The sequence below is a fragment of the Dendropsophus ebraccatus genome, chromosome 11 (assembly GCF_027789765.1).
Source record: "Dendropsophus ebraccatus isolate aDenEbr1 chromosome 11, aDenEbr1.pat, whole genome shotgun sequence".
In the NCBI taxonomy this organism is placed as follows: domain Eukaryota; kingdom Metazoa; phylum Chordata; class Amphibia; order Anura; family Hylidae; genus Dendropsophus; species Dendropsophus ebraccatus.
Genome location: NC_091464.1, coordinates 18,138,844 through 18,161,679, shown reverse-complemented (window position 1 = coordinate 18,161,679; position 22,836 = coordinate 18,138,844). Strand labels below are relative to the sequence as shown.

The 22,836-nt window shown below is 45.5% G+C and overlaps 1 protein-coding gene across 1 annotated transcript in view; it reads left to right on the top strand.

Annotated features, from left to right (window-relative positions):
- Positions 1-242: 242 nt before the first annotated feature.
- The window catches only part of TSPAN2 (tetraspanin 2), a 126,786-nt gene continuing 104,192 nt past the window's right edge, over positions 243-22,836 (top strand). The window contains exon 1 of the mRNA XM_069945111.1: positions 243-361. Coding sequence (XP_069801212.1) covers positions 293-361 — 69 coding nt within the window. The 5' untranslated portion in view covers positions 243-292. The remainder of the gene's footprint in view (positions 362-22,836) is intronic.

Here is a 22,836-nt window from a genome sequence, read left to right as displayed (position 1 = left end):
CACAGCTCGGCTCCCCACATTCATACACGCTCAGTACATGATGTCAGTCAGCGCTGCGGCCTGGGCGCGGCTTTCCTCCTGTCAGCCCCTCAGCAGACGAGGCATCCCCGGCTACTAGCGGCTTCTGACAGGGAGCTCCCCGGGAGGCGGGAAACACGACGGAAAGTTTACAGTGGGCGTGGCCAAGTGGAGCCGGGCGTGGCTGGGGCTGGACTGGGCGGGGCCCCCGTGCTGTGTGTCAGCCGGAGCTTTGCTGCTGTGACATCTGTTGCTGATCAGCGCTCCAGCCGGGATGGGGAGGCTCAGCGGATCCATGCGGTGTGTCAAGTACCTGCTGCTCACCTTCAACCTCATCTTCCTGGTAAGAGGGGAGGCTGAGGGGGATGGGGAGGCTGAGAGGGATGGGGAGGCTGAGAGGGATGGGGAGGCTGTGCATGATGGTGCTATACAGGTGTATGGGGAAGGCTGAGCACAGAGGGAGGCTGAGAGGGATGGGGAGGCTGAGAGGGATGGGGAGGCTGAGAGGGATGGAGAGGCTAAAAGGGACGGTGAGGCTGAGAGGGATGGGGAGGCTGTGCATGATGGTGCTATACAGGTGTATGTGGAAGGCTGAGCACAGAGGGAGGCTGAGAGGGATGGGGAGGCTGAGAGGGATGGGGAGGCTGTGCATGATGGTGCTATACAGGTGTATGGGGAAGGCTGAGCACAGAGGGAGGCTGAGAGGGATGGGGAGGCTGAGAGGGATGGGGAGGCTGTGCATGATGGTGCTATACAGGTGTATGGGGAAGGCTGAGCACAGAGGGAGGCTGAGAGGGATGGGGAGGCTAAGAGGGATGGGGAGGCTGAAAGGGATGGGGAGGCTGTGCATGATGGTGCTATACAGGTGTATGTGGAAGGCAGAGTACTGAGGGAGACTGAGAGGGATGGAAAGGCTTGGGATGATGGAGAGGCTGAGAGGGATGGAGAGGCTGAGAGGGATGGAAAGGCTTGGGATGATGGAGAGGCTGAGAGGGATGGAAAGGCTTGGGATGATGGAGAGGCTGAGAGGGATGGAAAGGCTTGGGATGATGGAGAGGCTGAGAGGGATGGGGAGGCTGAGAGGGATGGGGAGCCTGAGCGGGATGGGGAGGCTGAGAGGGATGGAGAGGCTGAGAGGGATGGAGAGGCTGGGGATGATGGAGAGGCTGAGAGGGATGGAGAGGCTGGGGATGATGGAGAGGCTGAGAGGGATGGAGAGGCTGTGGATGATGGGGAGGGTGGGGATGCTGCTGCTATACAGGTGTATGGGGAAGGCAGAGCCGACAGATCTGCAGCTCCTTATGTGCTCCCCATGGTCCTGGCTTTCACCTGCAGATACCCTCCATCATCTCCCATGCATCAGCTGCCTACATTACAGTATATAATATATCTTACATGGTTGCCCAATGTTTGCACATGGTGTACTGTATGAGGAGGTGGCAGCACAGACGCCATAGACCATGGACCATATTTGCAAATTCAACAAGCTCCATGTATTGCATGTCAGCCTTGTTCAGCTCAGCTTGGTGGAAGGAATATGGTTGTATCCCTGTGTATGGATTAGGATGAGTAATAGATCACATCCCTTATCCCAGGTACACAGATTTGTTTACATCAAGTGTTGGGAACCCTGGCTGTCCAACTGTTGCAAAACTACTACTCCCATCATGCCTGGACATCCTTCGGCTGTCCAGGCATGATGGAAGTTGCAGTTATGCAAAACAGCTGGAGAACCAAGGATGCCACCCTGTGATGCTGCCACCCTAACCCTGTGGTGGATTTGTGTGGCCAGGTCATGATATGAATGAGCTCCGCCATGTATATTTATTTGTATCATAGTATTATTTCATGTTAGAGATCACTCTGCATCCTTCCAATAGCTGATAGTTTGCTACAATGTATCAGTGAATTAGCCTGTAAAATATTGATACTCTGAAAACCGGTATATATGAGAAAGTTGCTGATTGTATATACTATACAAGGTATTATATACTATATTTATTATGCAGAGTTTCAGCTTTATGTACTGTAGAGTCTATAATAAACATGCATTAGTAAGGCTGGGTTTAGACTAAGGCTTTTTCATGTTTTTTTTCCCAGACATTTTTTGCAAAAAAAGGATGAAAAACGGATGTAAAAACGGATACATTTGTGTGCATCCATTTTATTAAAAAAAAATATATATACATAAAAATGTAGCTGAGCTTATTTTTATGTAAGTAAAAAAAAAAATATGCATTTTGATCATTTTTTTATAACGGAAGTCAACGGACAAAGGATCGAAACGTTTTTTTCCAAAAACGGATGAAAAAAACGTTGTGTGAACCCAGCCTAAGGGCCCTATTACACGGGACGATTATCGTGCGGAAAATTGTTATATCGTTCAAATTTAAACAATAATCGTTCCGTGTAATTGCAGGCAACTATCGGAAAATCGCTCTTAGGTCGTTGATCTTTTATTTAGATCTGACCCTAAAATCATTGTTAATCGTTTGCTAATCGTTCATTGTAATGGTGCGTTTACACAGGCAGATTTATCTGACAGATTTTGGAAGCCAAAGCCAGGAATGGATTTGAAAAGAGGAGAAATCTTAGTCTTTCCTTTATGACCCCTTCCCTGTTTATGGTCTGCTCATGGCTTTGGCTTCAAAAATCTGTCAGATAAATCTGCCTGTGTAAGCGCACCATAAGGGGCCATTTACACACAAAGATTATCTGACAGGTTATCTGCCAAAGATTTGAAGCCAAAGCCAGAAACAGATTATAAACAGAGATCAGGTCATAAAGGAAAACCTGAGATTTCTCCTCTTTTCAAATCCATTCCTGGTTTTGGCTTCAGATCTTTGGCAGATAATCTTCCTGTGTAAATGGACCCTAATTGTACATCGTTAATTCTTTTGCTGGGATCAGATGGAGATATGGTGCATTTACACAGGCAGATAAATCTGCCAAAGATTTGAAGCCAAAGCCAGGAATGGATTTGAAAAAAGGAGAGATCTCAGGCTTTCTTTTATGACCTGATCTCTGTTTATAGTCTGTTCCTGGCTTTGGCTTCAAATCTTTGGCAGATAATCTGTCAGATATTCTTTCTGTGTAAATGACCCTTACGACTATCGTTCTGTGTAATATGGTGAACGATTTCAGGTTAACGACAAACAATGTAGTTTGGAATCGTTTATCGTTAGTCGTTAAAAATCGCTTTGTGTAATAGGACCCTAATAGATCAGTCAGGAAAATACTACTTGTAACCAAGACGGAGAGAGAACAGAACGCAGCAAGATTTAAGGGTAAATTATCTGCAAATAATAAGGTGTTTTGATTCCCGAGAACAGTCTGACCTCATTGGAATGACAGATCTGAGGTTCTGGTGACCCAAAGATGGGCGAGGAATTCTGCACACAATATACACGGACACAGAAGAACAGAGAGATGAGGTCTAGAGGGACAGTGACATGTGAGCGAAGCACGGCCAAGAGACAGCTGAGGCCACCGGCTGCCGGGGAAGCGGCTGATAAACGGACACGCCGGGGTTAAAGATGAAAATAGCGTTGTGAAAAAGAGATGGTGCCAGATGAGAATGTCAGAGGGATGCAGAATAAACCTGGCTAAATATAGGATATAGGGTACATAACAACGGAGGGTACAACGCAAAGGGAAGTGGGGGGGGGGCGCAAGTGCAAATAATTCAGTATAAACATGGGTAATAGCTGGGGACACTGTATGTGGAAGACTGGGAATATACTATGAGTAGAGGTACAGGGGGTGGGAGGATAGCATCACAAGCGTACTAATACCCTGGAAAACAATTGAGTGTGGTTATTACACACTGGTGGAGATTTATACTAAGGGCCTTATTCCACCGGACGATTATCGTTCGCATAATCGTTAACAAATAACGATCTCAAACGACCGCTATTGCGAAAGACCTGGAAACGTTCACTCATTTCCATGGAACGATAATCGTTACTTATGATCGTATTTGCGATCGTTTTTTCTTCGCTATTTATTCGCTATTGCGTTTGTATCTACTGCGAACGACTGGACGACGTTTTATTCAATGCGAACGTTTTGCGAACGAGCAACGATAAAAATAGGTCCAGGTCTTATAAAGCGATCAACGATTTCTCGTTCGGTCGTTAATCGTGCGAATCAACCGAACGATTATCGTTTAGATTCAAACGATTTAACGATAACAGATGAGAGAAGTTCACAGTGACTCTTCAGATATAAAGGTGATAATAAAACCAAACCCCCCTCTCTGATTTATCAAAGGGTATAAAACAGAAAGCGGAGTATACTGCCCTCAGTAACCGCTCACAGCTTCAGCTCTGCTGTAATTGATTACTATGAGCGGTTTACACCAGTTTCTATTTTTTTTTTATTTTTTTAAATGTTTTCACCAAAGGTTATTCATTGTAAAACGAAAAGTACATTTTCTACTTGGGCAATTCTTCTGATCTCTACTTGCAGTCATTGAATGAAATCTTCACTGTGTCATTGTAGGGGATAAAAACTTGCCTGGGAAGAATTATATACAGTAATACCTTGGTTTCTGAACACCTCTGTGTTCGAAAATTTGGTTCACAAACCACAATTTCCCATAAAGTTTTGTTCGGTACTCGAAATTTGCTTCGTATCCAAACAAAACTGGGGGAGATAACCGTCCGCCAGCAGTTATCGGAGTTGTTCGGGTACCACTGTTTACATACAGGGAATCCCTTTATTATGAAGAAGGGTTAAAGGGGTTATCCAGCACTACAAAAGCATGGCCACTTTCTTCCAGAGACAGCCCCACTCTTGTCTCCAACTTGGGCGGGGTTTTGCTGTTCAGTTCCATTGAAGTGAATGGAGTGTAATTGCAAACCGCAGCTGAACTGGAGGCAAGAGTTTTGTTGTCTCTGAAAGAAAGTTGGCATGTTTTTGTAGCACTGGATAACCCCTTTAAGTTGTGATGCTGTGCTCAGAATCTCCTCTTAAAGCGGTTATCCAGCACTAGAAAAACATGGCCACTTTCTTCCAGAGACAGCACCACTCTTGTCTCCAGTTCGACTGCGGTTTGCAGTTAATCTCTATTCACTTCAGTAAAACTGAGTTACAAAACCTGCACCCAAACTGGAGACAAGAGTGGGGCTGTCTCTGGAAAAAAAAAGGTGGTCATGTTTTTGTAGCGCTGGACAACCCCTTTAACCCCTTAGGAGGAGCAGAACACCAAAATGATGGGTGTTAGGCTCCTCTTTCCAAAAGATTCACTTACTCTTCCTGGCACCTGTCTGTGTATTCATGTGCACAGTAGCCTCTGGTAGTGATCATGTGACCATCACTAGAGGCTGCTGTGCACATGAATACATAGACAGGTGCCAGGAAGAGTAAAGGTGCGTTTACACGAAACGATAATTGGCCCGATCGTACGATTAACAATGTCGAAGTAACGATTTTTTTTTCATAACGATCAGCATTTAGACGGTACGATATATCTTACAGAAAATTCGCTTTGAGATCGTTTTGCGATCGCTTAAGCCTATCTCACACATTGGTTAAATCGGCGAACGACTGTTTACACGGAACGATCTGCCATTTTTTTTTGTGAATGACGAACGACGATTTGAGAACATGTGAAAAGATCAAAATGAACGATTTCTCATTCGTCGTTTGATCGTTCGCTGCGTTTACACGTACAATTATTGTTCGAATTTGATCGTTATCGCGCAAATTTGCACGATAATCATTACGTGTAAACGCACCTTTAGTGAATCCTTTGCAAAGAGAAGCCTAACCCCCATCATTTTGGTGTTCTGCTACTCCTAGGGGGTTAAAGGGGTAGTGCGGCGGCCACACAAAAAACAAACACAGACACACATAAAATATACTTTCCATCCCACTGGTGACGATCGCCGCTCGAATTTCCCGCCGCCCTTGCTTCCGGGTGCAGTGAATGGCAAAGAAAAGGCTGCTGGCGCATGCGCTCCAGCAGCCTTTTCATTGGATGGAGGGCATCACATGGCTTCCAGCAAGCTCAGCCAATCATGCCAGTGACAGTTATTTGGTATGTGCACTTTATTTAACTTCCGGGGGGATGTTGGTGTGATAAAGGGGGGAAAAGGGGCCAGACCGCTTAATAACACACATTACAAAGTTATATAACTTTGTAATGAGTATTAATTAAGCGGAAAAAACGAAAACGCCGCACTACCCCTTTAAAAGGTGATTTTGTGCACAGCATCTCAACTTAACCCCTGCCTGGCTGGCAAACTGAGTGGGCTCAGTAACAGTACAGACAGGGCACCCTCCAGAGCAGAAATTTTCTGCTCTAGACTGGGAAACCCTGTTTGTAGCTCGCATTCCCCACTCTTTCCCTACACTGCTACTTACTGCTACTCGCATTCCCTACACTGCTACTTACTGTATGCCCAGAGGAGGTAAGTGGTGATGCTATTGCATCACTACTTAACTCTTTACACTCTGTGGTCCAAGCTCTCTGCACCTGACCAATGGAGTGTAAACACCAATTAATTAATGAAAAACTCTGCTTAGTTCTGGAACAGCCTTCCGGAACAGATAAGGGTTCAAAAACAGAGGTATTACTGTAGTTTATATACACAATAACTTTTTCTTTCTTTGCTGAAGTATAGCAGTGAGAAACAAAAGACAACGGGGATCAAACTGGTGTAAAAAGTAGAACTGGCTCAGTTGCCCCTAGCAACCAATCAGATTCCGCTTTTCATTCCTCACAGATCCTTTGGAAAATGAAAGGTGGAATCTGATTGGTTGCTAGGGGCAACTGAGCCAGTTTCACTTTACTCCATAATTAATAAATCTCCCCCTGTGTGCCTTACTTCTCATTTTGGCTATGTTCCCACTTCAGGAAAATATCTAATAAGGCAGCCATCTTGTAACATAGACGGTCGCTAATAATGATCATGATGGCCACCTTTCCCCGATATTAGTACTTAGTGGGAACATAGCCTTTAAGATGTATTATTAGCCCAAAAGTTTTTGCACTTATTTGGGTTACAAAAAGCAAAATAAAAGGTAAAATTTAACTTTAAAACCTCTTTAACCCATTCACACCAGTAACATGTAACATACCCCATGCAGTAGGAATGTACATATACAATTCTGACTTCAGGGGGTTTGATGTGTGCGGGACCACTGCAGCAATAGCGGCCCGGAACACATCAGAGTCCAGGGAACCGAGGTTAACGACAGGCAGCAGTGATCCCGCAACTGCTTGGCATTAACCTCATAAACACCATGATCTATAGCGATCACGGCATTTAGCAGAACAAGCTTCTGTCACTGAGCTACCGGGACCCCCTCAGCCATGCTGCAGAGGTCCCGATTGCTTGCACCGACGGGCAGGGGTAAGTCACTTACCTTCGTCCTGTCTGATCGGCATTCTATGTATAGAGTCTGCTCTCAGGCAGGCTCTATGCACAGATCGCCGATAACACTGATCTATGCTTTGCTATGCCATTTAAATGACAAGTCCTGCCATTTAAAAAAACTGGCAGCCAGCAGGGGCAGGGGGGAACATAATATCCAAACACTACTTACCCCTCCACATGCCTGCTCCATCCTGCGCTGCAGGCTCCAGTATCCCCACCGGAAGGCATTTTCCTGATGACTTCACAACGAGGGGGAAAATGCCGACCCGGCTGATGGATTGCCTGCTCTGCCATTCAGTGACTGGAGCAGTGTCCCGCTCCTGTCACTGACTGGCCGAGCAGCCAGTTCTTAAACCAGGTCGTAACATTGGTGCAGATCCCGGAGCTCACCAGGGTTCCCGGAGTGGCGATCCAGCGCTGGAGAGGCAATGGGACAGGTGATAGTTTATTATGTTCGTCCCCTGCATTTTAAAAAATTGTTACCAGCGTTGGACTTTTCATTTACTCCTTTATTAATGTGCGTTTAATTAGTGTTATTTTGCTATGAATTCACAATTTTGGGGTAAAATAGTGATATTTTTTGCTGGTATTTTGGTGGAATTGTGGCAAAAATATCTTTTTTTTGTTGCAAATTGCGCAATTTGTGGCAAAATAGTGTAAATAATGCAAATTAAATGCACATTAAATGCTATATGTGAACATAGACCTACACGCCTCTGTAAAAGGGCCAGTGATCGGTCGACAAGCGAGCAAAGTCCCCCTTAATCTCTTAGGGTGCGTTTACACAGAAAGATTTATCTGACAGATTTTGGAAGCCAAAGCCAGGAATGGATTTGAAAAGAGGATAGCTCCCAGTCTTTCCTTTATGACCTGATCCCTGTTTAAAGTCTGTTCCTGGTTTTGGCTTCAAAGATCTTTCAGATAAATCTGTCTGTGTAAACACACCATTATTCAAATTTATTATCCAACTTATTCAAGCCCCTTTAACTTTTCAATCACAAACTCCTAAAGGACCTTTTACCCAGGCCGTTTATAGGCCAGGATTGTTGCTACAAATGCTCCTTCTGCCTTTAAATGGCCCACGTAAGTGACAACGATCAGCTGAGGATCAGGAAAACACCCGATGCTCGGCTGATCGCATCTTTCGTTCGAGCTTTCAAAATTAATCGTTATCGGCCTCACATCTTCCTGTGTTACCAGGGTTACTGTATGTGGGGCTGATAAGAATGAAGGGAAACTGAGAGCACAGATATGTCAGTTTCCAGATAACAAGCAGTGTATACTTACCTTCTGCACTGCTTGTGATCTGGCATCCTGCTCCCGGGCTCTCTTGTCCTCTGGCTGCTGTTGTATCTTCTGGCCCCGCCTCCTCCACAATGATTGACAATCAGAGAGAAGGATGGGAGAGCCGGAGAGTGGAATACCAGTGCTGAAGGTAAGTATGCACTGCTTGTGGTCTGAAAACTGACAGATGGGTATATAAATATTGGTGCTGTTTCTATGGCTGCACAAATGATACAAGGATCGTTTTTGCAGCTCAGTCACATTTGATGTAACCCTGTTGCCTATAGTAAGTGATGTGAAGTGAAGATACAATTCATATTATCCAAATAATAAAATGTTTGAAATCCATGTAATACAACTAAACATGGATTTTTAGACAGTGTGTACTGCCTGTTCGTTACTTAAGATCCCTCTATTATCATGTATTATTAATGCTTCTAGTAACAAAGAAGTGTTCTTTTGCATCAATACATTTTGTTTTTACTGGACTGATGGAAATGGTGTTGAATTGGTCAGTGGGAAGAAAGCCTGTAACCTAAAGTGCCTCCATAATTTATCAATCCGACCACTTAGCAGCAATTACTCTACATTTAAGAATACAAAGAGGCATAGCGTGGCTGGTGGTTATACCTGCAGCCTCCACCTATAACTGCTTACTTCTCATGCCCATGTATCCTTACTGTTTCCTACTGTCATATTTAGAGGGGTTGTTACATAGGGTTTAAGAAGTAGGTGCAGCCCCTGGGCTGAAATTTGTCCTTTTGACACATTAGCAGACACATACAGCCTAGGGCTGTATGCATGTTTTCCAAAAATCATTAGGAGCTGTATCCAACTTTGTCAGCTAACAGTATTCAAATGCAGAGTGATCTGACTTGCGCTCATCTCCTAGGCCTTCCTGTTATAGATTTTGCAGTAAATCCTGAGAACTTCATGTTCAAGGTGTTATCCAGCGCTACAAAAACATGGCCACTTTCCCCCTACTGTTGTCTCCAGATTGGGTGGGGTTTTGAAACTCAGTTCCATTGAAGTAAATGGAGCTTAATTGCAAACCGCACCTGAAGTGGAGACAACAGTAGAGGGAAAAGTGTCCATGTTTTTGTAGCTCTGGATAACCCCTTTAAGTTGCCCATACATATAAGACATCTAGCTCTGCTAATCCGAGCCCAGTGCAGCTGAACATGTGTGAGCAATGATTTAAAGCCCTATTCTACGGAACGATTATCGGCCATATTCGGCCGTTGCGACCGATAATCGTCCTGTGGAATAGAAGGCAACGATCAGCCGACATCATTCATGTCAACTGATCGTTGCGTTGTTTGTTTTTCAAACATGTTGAAAGACAAACGACCAGGATAGCAGCTATCTTTTGCCGTCGCTCCGCGGAAAAGGAGCTGCGGCAGCAGACCCCGACTATTCTCTATGGGCTGCCCAGACGATCTAGTGATCACCCGGGCAGCTCCCCCCTCCCCCCGTGCAGCTCCCCACGGCCCCTCCCTTATTCACCCGCTCGCAGCCGCTGCATGGAATAGCGGCGGCAGCGAGCGGGGAACTGTCGGCCCGTGGAATAGGGGCTTTAGGATGGGGGAGTCACTGCCAGACTCCTCTGGAGTCTAGAAAACAAAAGGATCCTTCTCTTCCCCAACATTTGCTGTCAGAAAGAGTTTGGAGACCCCCATACACATTAGATGGTTGGTCAATCCTGCTGTAATCCATCATAAATAAAGGATATTTCCCATAAAGAGCTGCCAGATTAGAATACAATGGGGACCACTTGTTATTATACTGGAAAAAAAATACATTAAAGTGACTCTCTATCAACCAACACACCCCACCAAACCGCTACTACCATCCGTTTGATGAGAGTAAATCTTTACCAGTCATGTCTTTTAAAATGTGCCCAGTGTCTTGGTTAGAGAAAAAAATTATCTTTTAATCTGCAGCGCTTTCATACTGGCGTGGCCTACAGTGTCTATGCCCCAGGTCTGCGACGCCTCTTCCTTACCACCCTCCTCATCATTAGCAACACCCCCAGGCAGGATTACTATTTATTGTTTGTCTAACCAGTGCACCTGTGTCACTATAGCACATGCGCAGTGTTTAGATAAGTGATGAATAGAAATCCTGCCTGGGGACTTTTCTAATGATGAGGAGGGCTGGGAGGAAGAAAGGAGAGGTGTCGCAGACCTGGGGCACAGACACTCTAGGCCACACCAGTATGACACAGTGCTACAGATTAAAAGGACTTACTTTCATCAAACGGTTGGTGGATACAGAGTCACTTTAAGGCATGTTAGTTAGTGCAAGAATTGATCCTGGCAGAGAAAAAACTTTTAACTTGTTTTCTCTAATGGAAACCATTTTTTAATAGCTAAAAGCAAACAAACAGAAGAGAACAGAATCTCGTGTGAACAAGCTCTAAGACCACTGTGACAAAAAGCAGAAAATTTGGTTACATACAGGCATGGTGAATGTTATATATAGCGGATTTTGCTGTAAATCTTCAAAGAACCAAAGGCAAAATTAGCACAAGTTACATGTGGATTTTTTTAACCAATTTATTGCAAGGCATAAGCTCTGTGGTCAAAATCTGTGGTTGTTCACCACATAACAAGCACGCTTTTGCAGTGCATATGAATGCTGATTCCCCCCCCCCCCTCTAAGTGAGTATGAAGTGTGGAAATCCCCATTCACATGTATTGTATTATAAATTGAAGTGAATTTGCTGAGGAAGTCTCTGCGGGAAGGGCTTTCTGGTAAATCGATGGGTCGTCCAGGGAGCCCATAGGAGATAGGCGCAGTCTACTGCCACTGCTCCTATTACAAGGAGCGACGGTCTGCCTGCTGGCATCTGTTGGCATCAGGATTTTGGTTCCTGTTGTAAACCAGCGGTAAGCCGACTTTGTGCATGTCAGCTGATTGTTGTTTTACAACTTGAACTATTACACAAAGCAATTATCGGCCAGTAATGGGCCAAATACGGCCAATAATCGCTTTGTGTAATAGTATCCTGAGGATCAATGTATTGTATCCTGTGCTGTCCCGGTTTAGGGTGTAGGATATATTTTGACCCTCCCCCCAATGTATCATTCGTTGGGTGTTTGTCAGTCTTTTTTCCGTGGTTTGTGGTTTCATGTTCCTGAAATTGCGTGCGTGCACTCCATTGATTTACTTTTGGCAGCCTAGGCTGCCGGCCAGGAGACGTAACCTTTTGAATAGTGGCAGAGAGTGATAGGGGTAACAACTTACAGCGTATGGGGGTTGCATGTGAGAAATCTTACACAAGATAATGGGAGACGCAGAAAAGAAAACAGAAAAGAGGGTCTTATGTGGGTTGGAGATGAGCTATATGGAGATAGGATGATGCATCTGGGCTATGTTCCCACTCTGTATAAACTACGGTCGTTTTGCGTGAACGGCCATTGTTTTACGCTACCTACTACCGGAATTAATGATCATGATATTTAATTCCAGCCGCAAGTAATATTAAAAAACGTCCGTTAATGCAGAACACCCGTTGTTTATACAGCCTGGGAACATAGCCATAAACTGCATTTAAAAGACTGCTCATCCTCCTCCAAAGCTGATTTCTAACAGCCACTACATGCTCTTTGTCATTACACATATAACTTTGAGGGGTTCCTGCATTGTTAGGAATATATCATTCAACCTTTACAATAAAAAAATCTGCCAAATTTTGTGTAGGTCCCCCTTTTGCTGCCAAACCAGCACTGACCCATTCAGACATGGACCCCACTAAACCTCTGAAGGTGTCGTGTGGCACCAAGATATTAGCAACAAATCCCTGCCCAGACAACCCCTTTAAGTTCTATAAGTTGCAAGGGCTCCGATGGATTGGAATTGTTTTTCCAGCACATTCCACAGATGCTTAATCAGATTGAGATCTGGGAGACTTTTAAATCAACTCAGAACTATTCTTAAATAATTTTTACTATGTATTCTTAAAGAGGCCATCTTCATTAGGGTACTGCATTGCCATGAATGGAAGTATTTGGTCAAAGTAACATCCACACAAATTCCAGGACCCAGGGTTTCTCAGCAGAACATTGTTCATTGAATCATAAAGCCTTCACTGAAATTTTTTCTTTTCTTCGGTGGGATAGGACCAGATGGGCTAACCTCGCTGCACACACATCAGTGAGTGATGGGTGCCCAAAACCCTGACATCGTCCGTCTACCCAGCATCCGTACAGGTATTTGTGATGCACGGCTGTCGATTCAACAAACAGTTAATACATTACCTGTCCATGTTTTTGGGGTTCTCCTGCTCTCTGCAGTGATTGGCTAAGCGGCCTGTCAGCCCTAAAGCTGCAGCCATGGCGCCAGAATGCATGTAGAGTGCATGAGAACACCAGAAACATGGTACAAGTAATGTATTAACTGTTTGGGCAAGGGCTGCACGGACATCGCTAACGATGTCCTTGCTTCCCTTGCTAAACTATTATCGGGCCGTGTAATAGGCCCAGTAAATGAGTGCCAATCTAGCAGATCAGCCCATGTAATGCTGCGTTTACACGAAGCGATCATTCGCCCAATCGATCGTTTAACAATTTTGAAGCAACGATTTGGTTTTTATAACGATTCATTTAGACAATTAAATCGTTAGAAAAGTCGTAAGAAAATTTGTAGGAAAAATCGTTAATGCGATCGTTTTTAAGATCGCTTAAGCCCATCTTTTACATAGGGTGAATCTTTGAAAGACTGTTTACACGAAACGATCGGCGAATTTTTGGCGAACGATGAACGACGATTTGTGAACATGTTAAAAGATCAAAATGAACGATTTTTCGCTCATCGCTTGCTGTGTTTACACGGAACGATTATCGATTAAATGAGATCGTTATTGCGAAAATTCGAACGATAATCGTTCCGTGTAAACGCAGCATAATAGTGCCCTAACTGAACCTTTAAAAAGTTCCCTCATCTCTCATTACAATTTGACCCTTGTCTAAGTTGTTCCGATCTGAATGTTCACTTGCTGCCTACTATATCTTACCCATTGACATTTTTCATGGTCACAAAGTAATCTCTGTTTTAATGTTATGGCTGATTGGTGTGTATGCGGACTGACAAGTGTCTAGTCCTTTAATGGTAAAGAATGAGTTGGTCTTCTCCTCTGACACCGAGTACTGAGGCTCTGCAGAGATTACAGCTTGTAAACACATCTACAACGGACACTATAAATAGCACCGCGCACATTCATTGTACAATAAGAAAACCCGTCTATCACTTCAGGGATTCACTGGCAGGAACCTCTGACAGAAGGTGCAAAGTATTTACAAATGTCTGTCCCTCCCCTGTTTTGGCAACCTGTGCAAATATTCGGAGCATACTGTCACATTCTCAGGCGTTCGTGTTACCCCCTAAGCAAGTGGATCTGAAATGACAAGTTAGCGAACGTGTAGAGAGCGGAGGTAGCGCCTGTCACAGTACTGCATGTGTCCCATCACTGTACTCTATGTAGCAATACATTTTCTCCAGGCAATAACACATCCCTCTACCTTCTCCTTTTTCCTACTAAGATCTTCTGGCAATGAAATGTCTTGTTTATACGAGTATCAAGCAGAAGCAGAGAGCGTGATATCAACAAGTTATTTTAGGAAGTGCAGAATTCTACTGATACCCATCATCTGTGCAGTCTACCTACAGAGGGGAACGGAGGTGTGTAATTTTTATCATAGGTACACTTCACCTGTGAGAGACAAAATCTATATAAAAAGATCCAAAAATTACCCAATTATTTAGTATTTTATAGCATCAAATAAGTATTCGATCACCTACCAGGATCTTTAGCTCTTTTAGGGCCCGATTCGGCCGATTATCGCTCGGTGGAATAGAGAGAACGATCAGCCGATGATCCTGTCATCGGCTGATCGTTCATTTAGGGCCAGACTTAAAATCATCGTTCCCCCACCGCGCATCGCTACGGTGGAATAGAGGTGCGCGGCGGGCGACAGACAATTTGAGAAGCGGCACCACGCTTTACCTGTCCGGGCTTCTCCTGCGCTCCGTCTTCCTCCCCGGGTCCCGCTCGCAGCATCAGCAGCTCCGGAGCGGCCTGACTGAGCTGTCAGACCGCTCAGCCAATCACAGTCCGAGACCGTCGCGGCCAGTGATTGGCTGAACGCTCTGACAGCTCAGTCAGGCCGCACTGAAGCTGATGCTACGCCGCGGGACCTGGGGAGGAAGACGGAGCGCAGGAGAAGCCCGAATAGGTAATGTATGGTGCAAGGGCTGCAAGGACATGGGTAACGATGTCCCTGCAGCCCTCGCTTAACGATCATCGGGGCTGTGGAATCGTGGCCCAGTAAACGAGCGCCGATCTAGCAGATCGGCGCTCGTTTACATCGTTGCTCGGCCTCTGGATTAGGGCCCTTAGACTTTTTCTTTAAGAAGCCCTCCGACTCTGCACTCAGTACCTGCATTAATTGCATCTCTTTGAACTCGTTACCTGTATATAAAAAACACCTGTCCACACACTCTGAATTACATTCCAACCTCTGTTTAAGGACACCAGGGACAAAATTGCTAACCTGCTCAAGGCTGGGATGGGCTAAAGGACAATAAGCAAGCAGCTTGGTGAGAAGGCAACAACTGTGCCTTCTGAAGGAGGTACCTTCAGAACGCACCGCCATTAATCTCAGGCAAACATATTCAACCATCTAAACAATGACAGGTGACATAAATTTCCCAAGTGAGTTTCTGCACCTCTGTCTCTACAATATGGCAGGTTATACAGATGTAACATGATAACATTGGGGTACAGATGGGCTCCCTAAGCTATTCCTTCATATAATTTTTAATAATGTCCCAAAAGGTGATCTCCGCTTTTATTCAGTGCTAGCACATCTGGGTGAGGTTTGCAGTATCATGTGAACTGTTTGCTTAACCACTACAACCCATGCCTGGCCTAGTCTCTGTCTGATGGTGGCAGGAAGCCGTGTGTCAATGCACTGTACAGTACAGCACCGCCAGAAACATTAGGAAATAGGTGGAAGGTTTACGTCTACCACATCCTTGTACGGTGGGTTTCACAATGTACTGTAAAGTTATACAGATATATACCTCCTTTTATTACACAGGGACAGTAACACAGCTAACATTAACTACAATAGTTTATAGGGTTTTTTTATTGATGCATTGACTTTATGTTAGTAGTATTTCTCCAGCGAGGCGCAGGGGCCAAGATCACATAACAAGTTGTCCAGACATTTTTGCACTTTTTCCAAGAACTCAGCTATAGCCTGATAGGACTGTAAAAGAACAAAGACGTCTCCCTTGGCCCGGGTTGTAGTGGGACCATGGTCTTCGAGGGAAATGCCAGGAGAACTTCTTCGAGGGAAATGCTTAGTTTCGTTAGTGCAGCGGAGGCATTTCCATAGTGGAGGCATTTCCTATGCAAACGAAACATACCAGGAACACAAAGGGCACAATTAGACATGGAAGATGTGTTGTCAAAATCTTTGTGACTTAAAGGGGAAGTCCGGTATTTTTTAATTTTTTTTATTTTATTTTAACAGCCGGCAAGGGGAACATAATAAGCAACAGCCAAAGGCCAGATGAAGCGGGTTATTTCCGCGAAACAGCTATAGCCCACCAATTTTTTGGGCTACAGCAGTGGCGGCTCTTACACTCCTCCTGACCTTAAGTATAATAAGCAACAACTATATACCTCTGCCATTTTAGAAGGCCCGGGACCCCCCACCACAAGGCATTGTCTTCCGAGTTCTGATGATGTCAGCACTCGGGGGAAAATGCCTGACCCGGCTAATGGATGGCCCATTGGCCAATCAGCGTCCTGCCCAAATTACTGACTGGCTAAGAGGGGCATCCATCAGCTGGGTTGTGACATGAAAGAAGGGAGAGCTGAAGAATGCAGGCAGGTGCCCCTGGAGCTGGATGTGGTACAGCACGGGCACGGGGAGTGGTAAATAAGCATTCTATATTATGTACCCCCTGGCCGAACTGAATTTTTGTTGCCCCGCCATACCTCTCCTTTAAAATGCTTTTAATTTATCTTTCTTATATTTCTGCTGCTTGCACAGGGAGTTTTGCAAGTCTCATTTAGAGAAATAGGACAGAGAGAAATTTCAGTAACCAGCCATGTGTAAATATACTCTTAATAATTCTTACAGCTAATACTTCCTCTAAGATTTACAGTCAGGCTATGTTCACAGTACGTATGAGACCGGCCGTTCCGTGACCCCGGCCGGGTCACGGAATGGCTGGTCTCTGGCTGGATCATCTCGGCCGGATCAGCGTGCGCCCGCATCAGAGCTTCCCATAGCACACAGTGAAGCAAGCGGCCGGAGCCGCTCGCTTCACTGTGTGAGCTGACAGGTCTTTCTGCGGCCGGAATTCACTGAATTCCGGCCGCAGAAAACTGACCTGTCAGTTATTTGCGGCGCCGCATGGGATCCCGGCCGGAGCGTGTACGATGTGTGTACGCTCCGGCCGGGATCCCATTGAAAGTAAGGTTATGTTCCACCCCGCAAAACTACGGCCATCGTTCTGCGGCGTGAACTACGGCCATAGTTTTACGTAGTGTGAACATAGCCTTAATCCTCACTAAGCAGAGAACATGGTGATGCCTGGTCTGTACCATTGGTCATATAGTCCATGTCAAAATATTTAAAGGGAATCTCCTCAGATGTAATTCATGTTCCATACTTCTGACACTGTTAGGTAGCTGGTAGGATAAAGAGATACACATAACCTTTCCTATATCTGTCTGTTCAGTTAGATCTTTTTTTTTTTAACATTATGTACAATTCACGATTTAAATCTTGATTTTTTTTTTCTTTTTTGTTAAATAAACATTTTTCTCCTTGCATGCACCTCTGATACTATTTAAATGGTGTTTGAATCAGTAGCTGTGTCACTTCACACAGTATGGGTCCTATTCCACAGAGAGTTAATCGGCTGAATCGGCCCAATTCGGCCGATTATTGCTCCGTGGAATAGAGACAACGATCAGCCGATGATCGTGTCATTGGTTGATCATTCATTTAGGTTCAAATCTAAAATCATCAGGCACCGACCGCGCATTGATGCGTGGAATAGCGATGCGTGGCGGGCCTAAGTATGTTGCAGGGCTTCTCCTGCGCTCCTTCATCCTCCCGCGTGCAGCAGCAGCTTCGGTGCGGCCTGTCTTAGCTGACAAACCGTTCAGCCAATCACTGGCCAGGACCGAAGCTGCTGCTGCTGCTCGCGGGACCAGGAGGAAGAAGGAGCGCAGAATGAGCCCTGCAACATGCTTGGTAAAGTATGCTGTTTAAACAAGGGCTGCAAGGACATCGGTAACTATGTCCCTGCAGCCCTCGCTAAACGATTATTGGGCTGTCGAATAGGCCCAGTAAACGAGGTCCGGTCTAGCAGATCGGTCCCCCCATTATTGATCGGGCCCCCATCGGTCTGTTGAATAGGACCCTAACAGTGTCCTATAGTAGACAAGCCCCCCCTGTGCATCCATGTAGGTAGCTCCCCCAGCTGTTACCCCACCCAGTAAAAAGAATACCGCATGTACCTATCCTCTGTGTAGGTAGTCCCCCTAGTAGTAGTAGTTTAGATGGGGGGGGGGCAGGGGGGCTATCTACACAGAGCATAGGTACATGGGATATGCTTTTTACTCGGTAGGCTTACAGCTGGGGGATCCGTGCAGGGGGTGCCCAGTAAATTGCTTGCTCTTTAACCCTTTTTGTTTCTGCTTCATCGCTCCCGCACTGCTCTCCTCCACTTGGGACGTCACAGGAGTGTTTTTTTTTTCCAGTGTTCTCTTTGGGTGTTAAGACTCCAAACTCTGTGCCATGAGTAGGGTGTATGATCACCAGAAACACGTTGGTGTTATGGCTTTGGGTCACCTTATGATGTCCTGTTCATTTTATGGGTCGCTATAAATAAAGTTGAAGAATTGGTTTATGTTCACATCACTGATCCGAAGTCTTCCGTGTAATATTGCCTTACGTTTCAGCAGAGTGTGGAACATAACCATTTTTGCAATCTCTTGCCAAATAAGATATATTTCAGTTTCTTATAATCACTTGTGAAAGCGATATAATGGATATCTTAACAATACTATAGCCAGCCTGACCTTTGTTTGACTATTACTAGTCCAATTAACCCTAATTAGTAAGAACTCGCCCACGCCCAATTTTTTCTGTAAATTCTCAAGAAATTGCTAAAATAACTTTTAACACCTATATTAGTAATTATCTCTATTTCCCCTCGAAAATGCACGTATGCACAGACTCCATTCTACTTTCTTATAAGGAAAAAAAGTTGCTGATGTGAATAAACTAGGTGATGCTTGTACATGACGCCCATTCCTGTATCTCATTGCCTGCCTCTCTCATGGACCAGATCTGAAGCCGCTTCAGTGGCTCACCACGTAGGCATAGTTCACTTAGGGTCCTATTCCACGGGCCGATGAGGGCCCGATCAATGATGTAAACAAGCGCCGATCTACTAGATCGGCGCTCGTTTATTGGGCCTATTCCATGGCCCCAATGATCGTTTAGCGAGGGCTGCAGGGACATCATTACCAATGTCCTTGCAGCCCTTGCACCATACATTACCTGGCAGGACTTCTCCTCGGCTCCGTCTTCCTCCCCGGGTCCCGCAGCACAGCATCAGCAGCTCCGGAGCGGTCTGACTGAGCTGTCAGACTGCTCAGCCAATCATTGGCCGCGGCGGTCCTGGCCTGTGATTGGCTGAGTGGTCTGACAGCTCAGTCAGGCCGCTCTGGAACTGCTGATGCTGTGTGGATGTGGTACAGCACGGGCACGGGGAGTGGTAAATAAGCATTCTATATTATGTACCCCCTGGCCGAACTGAATTTTTGTTGCCCCGCCATACCTCTCCTCTGCTTTTAATTTATCTTTCTTATATTTCTGCTGCTTGCACAGGGAGTTTTGCAAGTCTCATTTAGAGAAATAGGACAGAGAGAAATTTCAGTAACCAGCCATGTGTAAATATACTCTTAATAATTCTTACAGCTAATACTTCCTCTAAGATTTACAGTCAGGCTATGTTCACACTACGTATGAGACCGGCCGTTCCGTGACCCCGGCCGGGTCACGGAACGGCCGGTCTCTGGCTGGATCATCTCGGCCGGATCAGCGTGCGCCCGCATCAGAGCTTCCCATAGCACACAGTGAAGCAAGCGGCCGGAGCCGCTCGCTTCACTGTGTGAACTGACAGGTCTTTCTGCGGCCGGAATTCAGTGAATTCCGGACGCAGAAAACTGACCTGTCAGTTATTTGCGGCGCCGCATGGGATCCCGGCCGGAGCGTATACGATGTGTTTACGCTCCGGCCGGGATCCTATTGAAAGTAAGGTTATGTTCCACCCCGCAAAACTACGGCCATCGTTCTGCGGCGTGAACTACGGCCATAGTTTTACGTAGTGTGAACATAGCCTTAATCCTCACTAAGCAGAGAACATGGTGATGCTTGGTCTGTACCATTGGTCATATAGTCCATGTCAAAATATTTAAAGGGAATCTCCTCAGATGTAATTCATGTTCCATACTTCTGACACTGTTACGTAGCTGGTAGGATAAAGAGATACACATAACCTTTCCTATATCTGTCTGTTCAGTTAGATCTTTTTTTTTTTAACATTATGTACAATTCACGATTTAAATCTTGATTTTTTTTTTTTCTTTTTTGTTAAATAAACATTTTTCTCCTTGCATGCACCTCTGATACTATTTAAATGGTGTTTGAATCAGTAGCTGTGTCACTTCACACAGTATGGGTCCTATTCCACGGAGAGTTAATCGGCTGAATCGGCCCAATTCGGCCGATTATTGCTCCGTGGAATAGAGACAACGATCAGCCGATGATCGTGTCATTGGTTGATCATTCATTTAGGTTCAAATCTAAAATCATCAGGCACCGACCGCGCATTGATGCGTGGAATAGCGATGCGTGGCGAGCCTAAGTATGTTGCAGGGCTTCTCCTGCGCTCCTTCATCCTCCCGCGTGCAGCAGCAGCTTCGGTGCGGCCTGTCTTAGCTGACAGACCGTTCAGCCAATCACTGGCCAGGACCGAAGCTGCTGCTGCTGCTCGCGGGACCAGGAGGAAGAAGGAGCGCAGAATGAGCCCTGCAACATGCTTGGTAAAGTATGCTGTTTAAACAAGGGCTGCAAGGACATCGGTAACTATGTCCCTGCAGCCCTCGCTGAACAATTATTGGGCTGTAGAATAGGCCCAGTAAACGAGATCCGGTCTAGCAGATCGGTCCCCCCATTATTGATCGGGCCCCCATCGGTCTGTTGAATAGGACCCTAACAGTGTCCTATAGTAGACAAGCCCCCCCTGTGCATCCATGTAGGTAGCTCCCCCAGCTGTTACCCCACCCAGTAAAAAGAATACCGCATGTACCTATCCTCTGTGTAGGTAGTCCCCCTAGTAGTAGTAGTTTAGATGGGGGGGGGGGCAGGGGGGCTATCTACACAGAGCATAGGTACATGGGATATTCTTTTTACTCGGTAGGCTTACAGCTGGGGGATACGTGCAGGGGGTGCCCAGTAAATTGCTTGCTCTTTAACCCTTTTTGTTTCTGCTTCATCGCTCCCGCACTGCTCTCCTCCACTTGGGATGTCACAGGAGTGTTTTTTTTTTTTCCAGTGTTCTCTTTGGGTGTTAAGACTCCAAACTCTGTTCCATGAGTAAGGGTGTATCACCAGAAACACGTTGGTGTTATGGCTTTGGGTCACCTTATGATGTCCTGTTCATTTTATGGGTCGCTATAAATAAAGTTGAAGAATTGGTTTATGTTCACATCACTGATCCGAAGTCTTCCGTGTAATATTGCCTTACGTTTCAGCAGAGTGTGGAACATAACCATTTTTGCAATCTTTTGCCAAATAAGATATATTTCAGTTTCTTATAATCACTTGTGAAAGCGATATAATGGATATCTTAACAATACTATAGCCAGCCTGACCTTTGTTTGACTATTACTAGTCCAATTAACCCTAATTAGTAAGAACTCGCCCACGCCCAATTTTTTCTGTAAATTCTCAAGAAATTGCTAAAATAAATTTTAACACCTATATTTGTAATTATCTCTATTTCCCCTCGAAAATGCACGTATGCACAGACTCCATTCTGCTTTCTTATAAGGAAAAAAAGTTGCTGATGTGAATAAACTAGGTGATGCTTGTACATGACGCCCATTCCTGTATCTCATTGCCTGCCTCTCTCATGGACCAGATCTGAAGCCGCTTCAGTGGCTCACCACGTAGGCATAGTTCACTTAGGGTCCTATTCCACGGGCCGATGGGGGCCCGATCAATGATGTAAACAAGCGCCGATCTGCTAGATTGGCGCTCGTTTATTGGGCCTATTCCATGGCCCCGATGATTGTTTAGCGAGGGCTGCAGGGACATCATTACCAATGTCCTTGCAGCCCTTGCACCATACATTACCTGGCAGGACTTCTCCTCGGCTCCGTCTTCCTCCCCGGGTCCCGCAGCACAGCATCAGCAGCTCCGGAGCGGTCTGACTGAGCTGTCAGACGGCTCAGCCAATCATTGGCCGCGGCGGTCCTGGCCTGTGATTGGCTGAGTGGTCTGACAGCTCAGTCAGGCCGCTCTGGAACTGCTGATGCTGTGCCGCGGGACCCGAGGAGGAAGACGGAGCCGAGGAGAAGTCCTCCTGCCAAGTATGCTACTGCTTCTCAAATAGTCAGTCGCCCGCCACGCACCGCTATTCCACCATAGCGATGCGCGGTGGGGGACCGATGATTTTAGGTCTGGCCCTAAATAAACGATCAGCCGATGACACGATCATTGGCTGATTGTTTTCTCTTTTCCACCGAGTGATAATCGGCCGAATGGGGCCAATTATCGCCCCCGTGGAATAGGCCCCTTACACTCTTTGATTTCTGCAAAGTTGTTTGGAATGACACTTGTCTTCACACTTGGAATCCAGTTCATAGTTTATTCATTTGTTCTCATATCTCATAAGTTCTCATATCTTTTATATCATACAAATTTAAACGATAATCGTTTAGTGTAATCGCAGGCAACAATCAAATGACCAATGAGAAATCGCTCATCTTTTGTTTGGTGCTAACGCCAAAATCATTGTTAATCGTTCACTAATCGTTCACTGAATC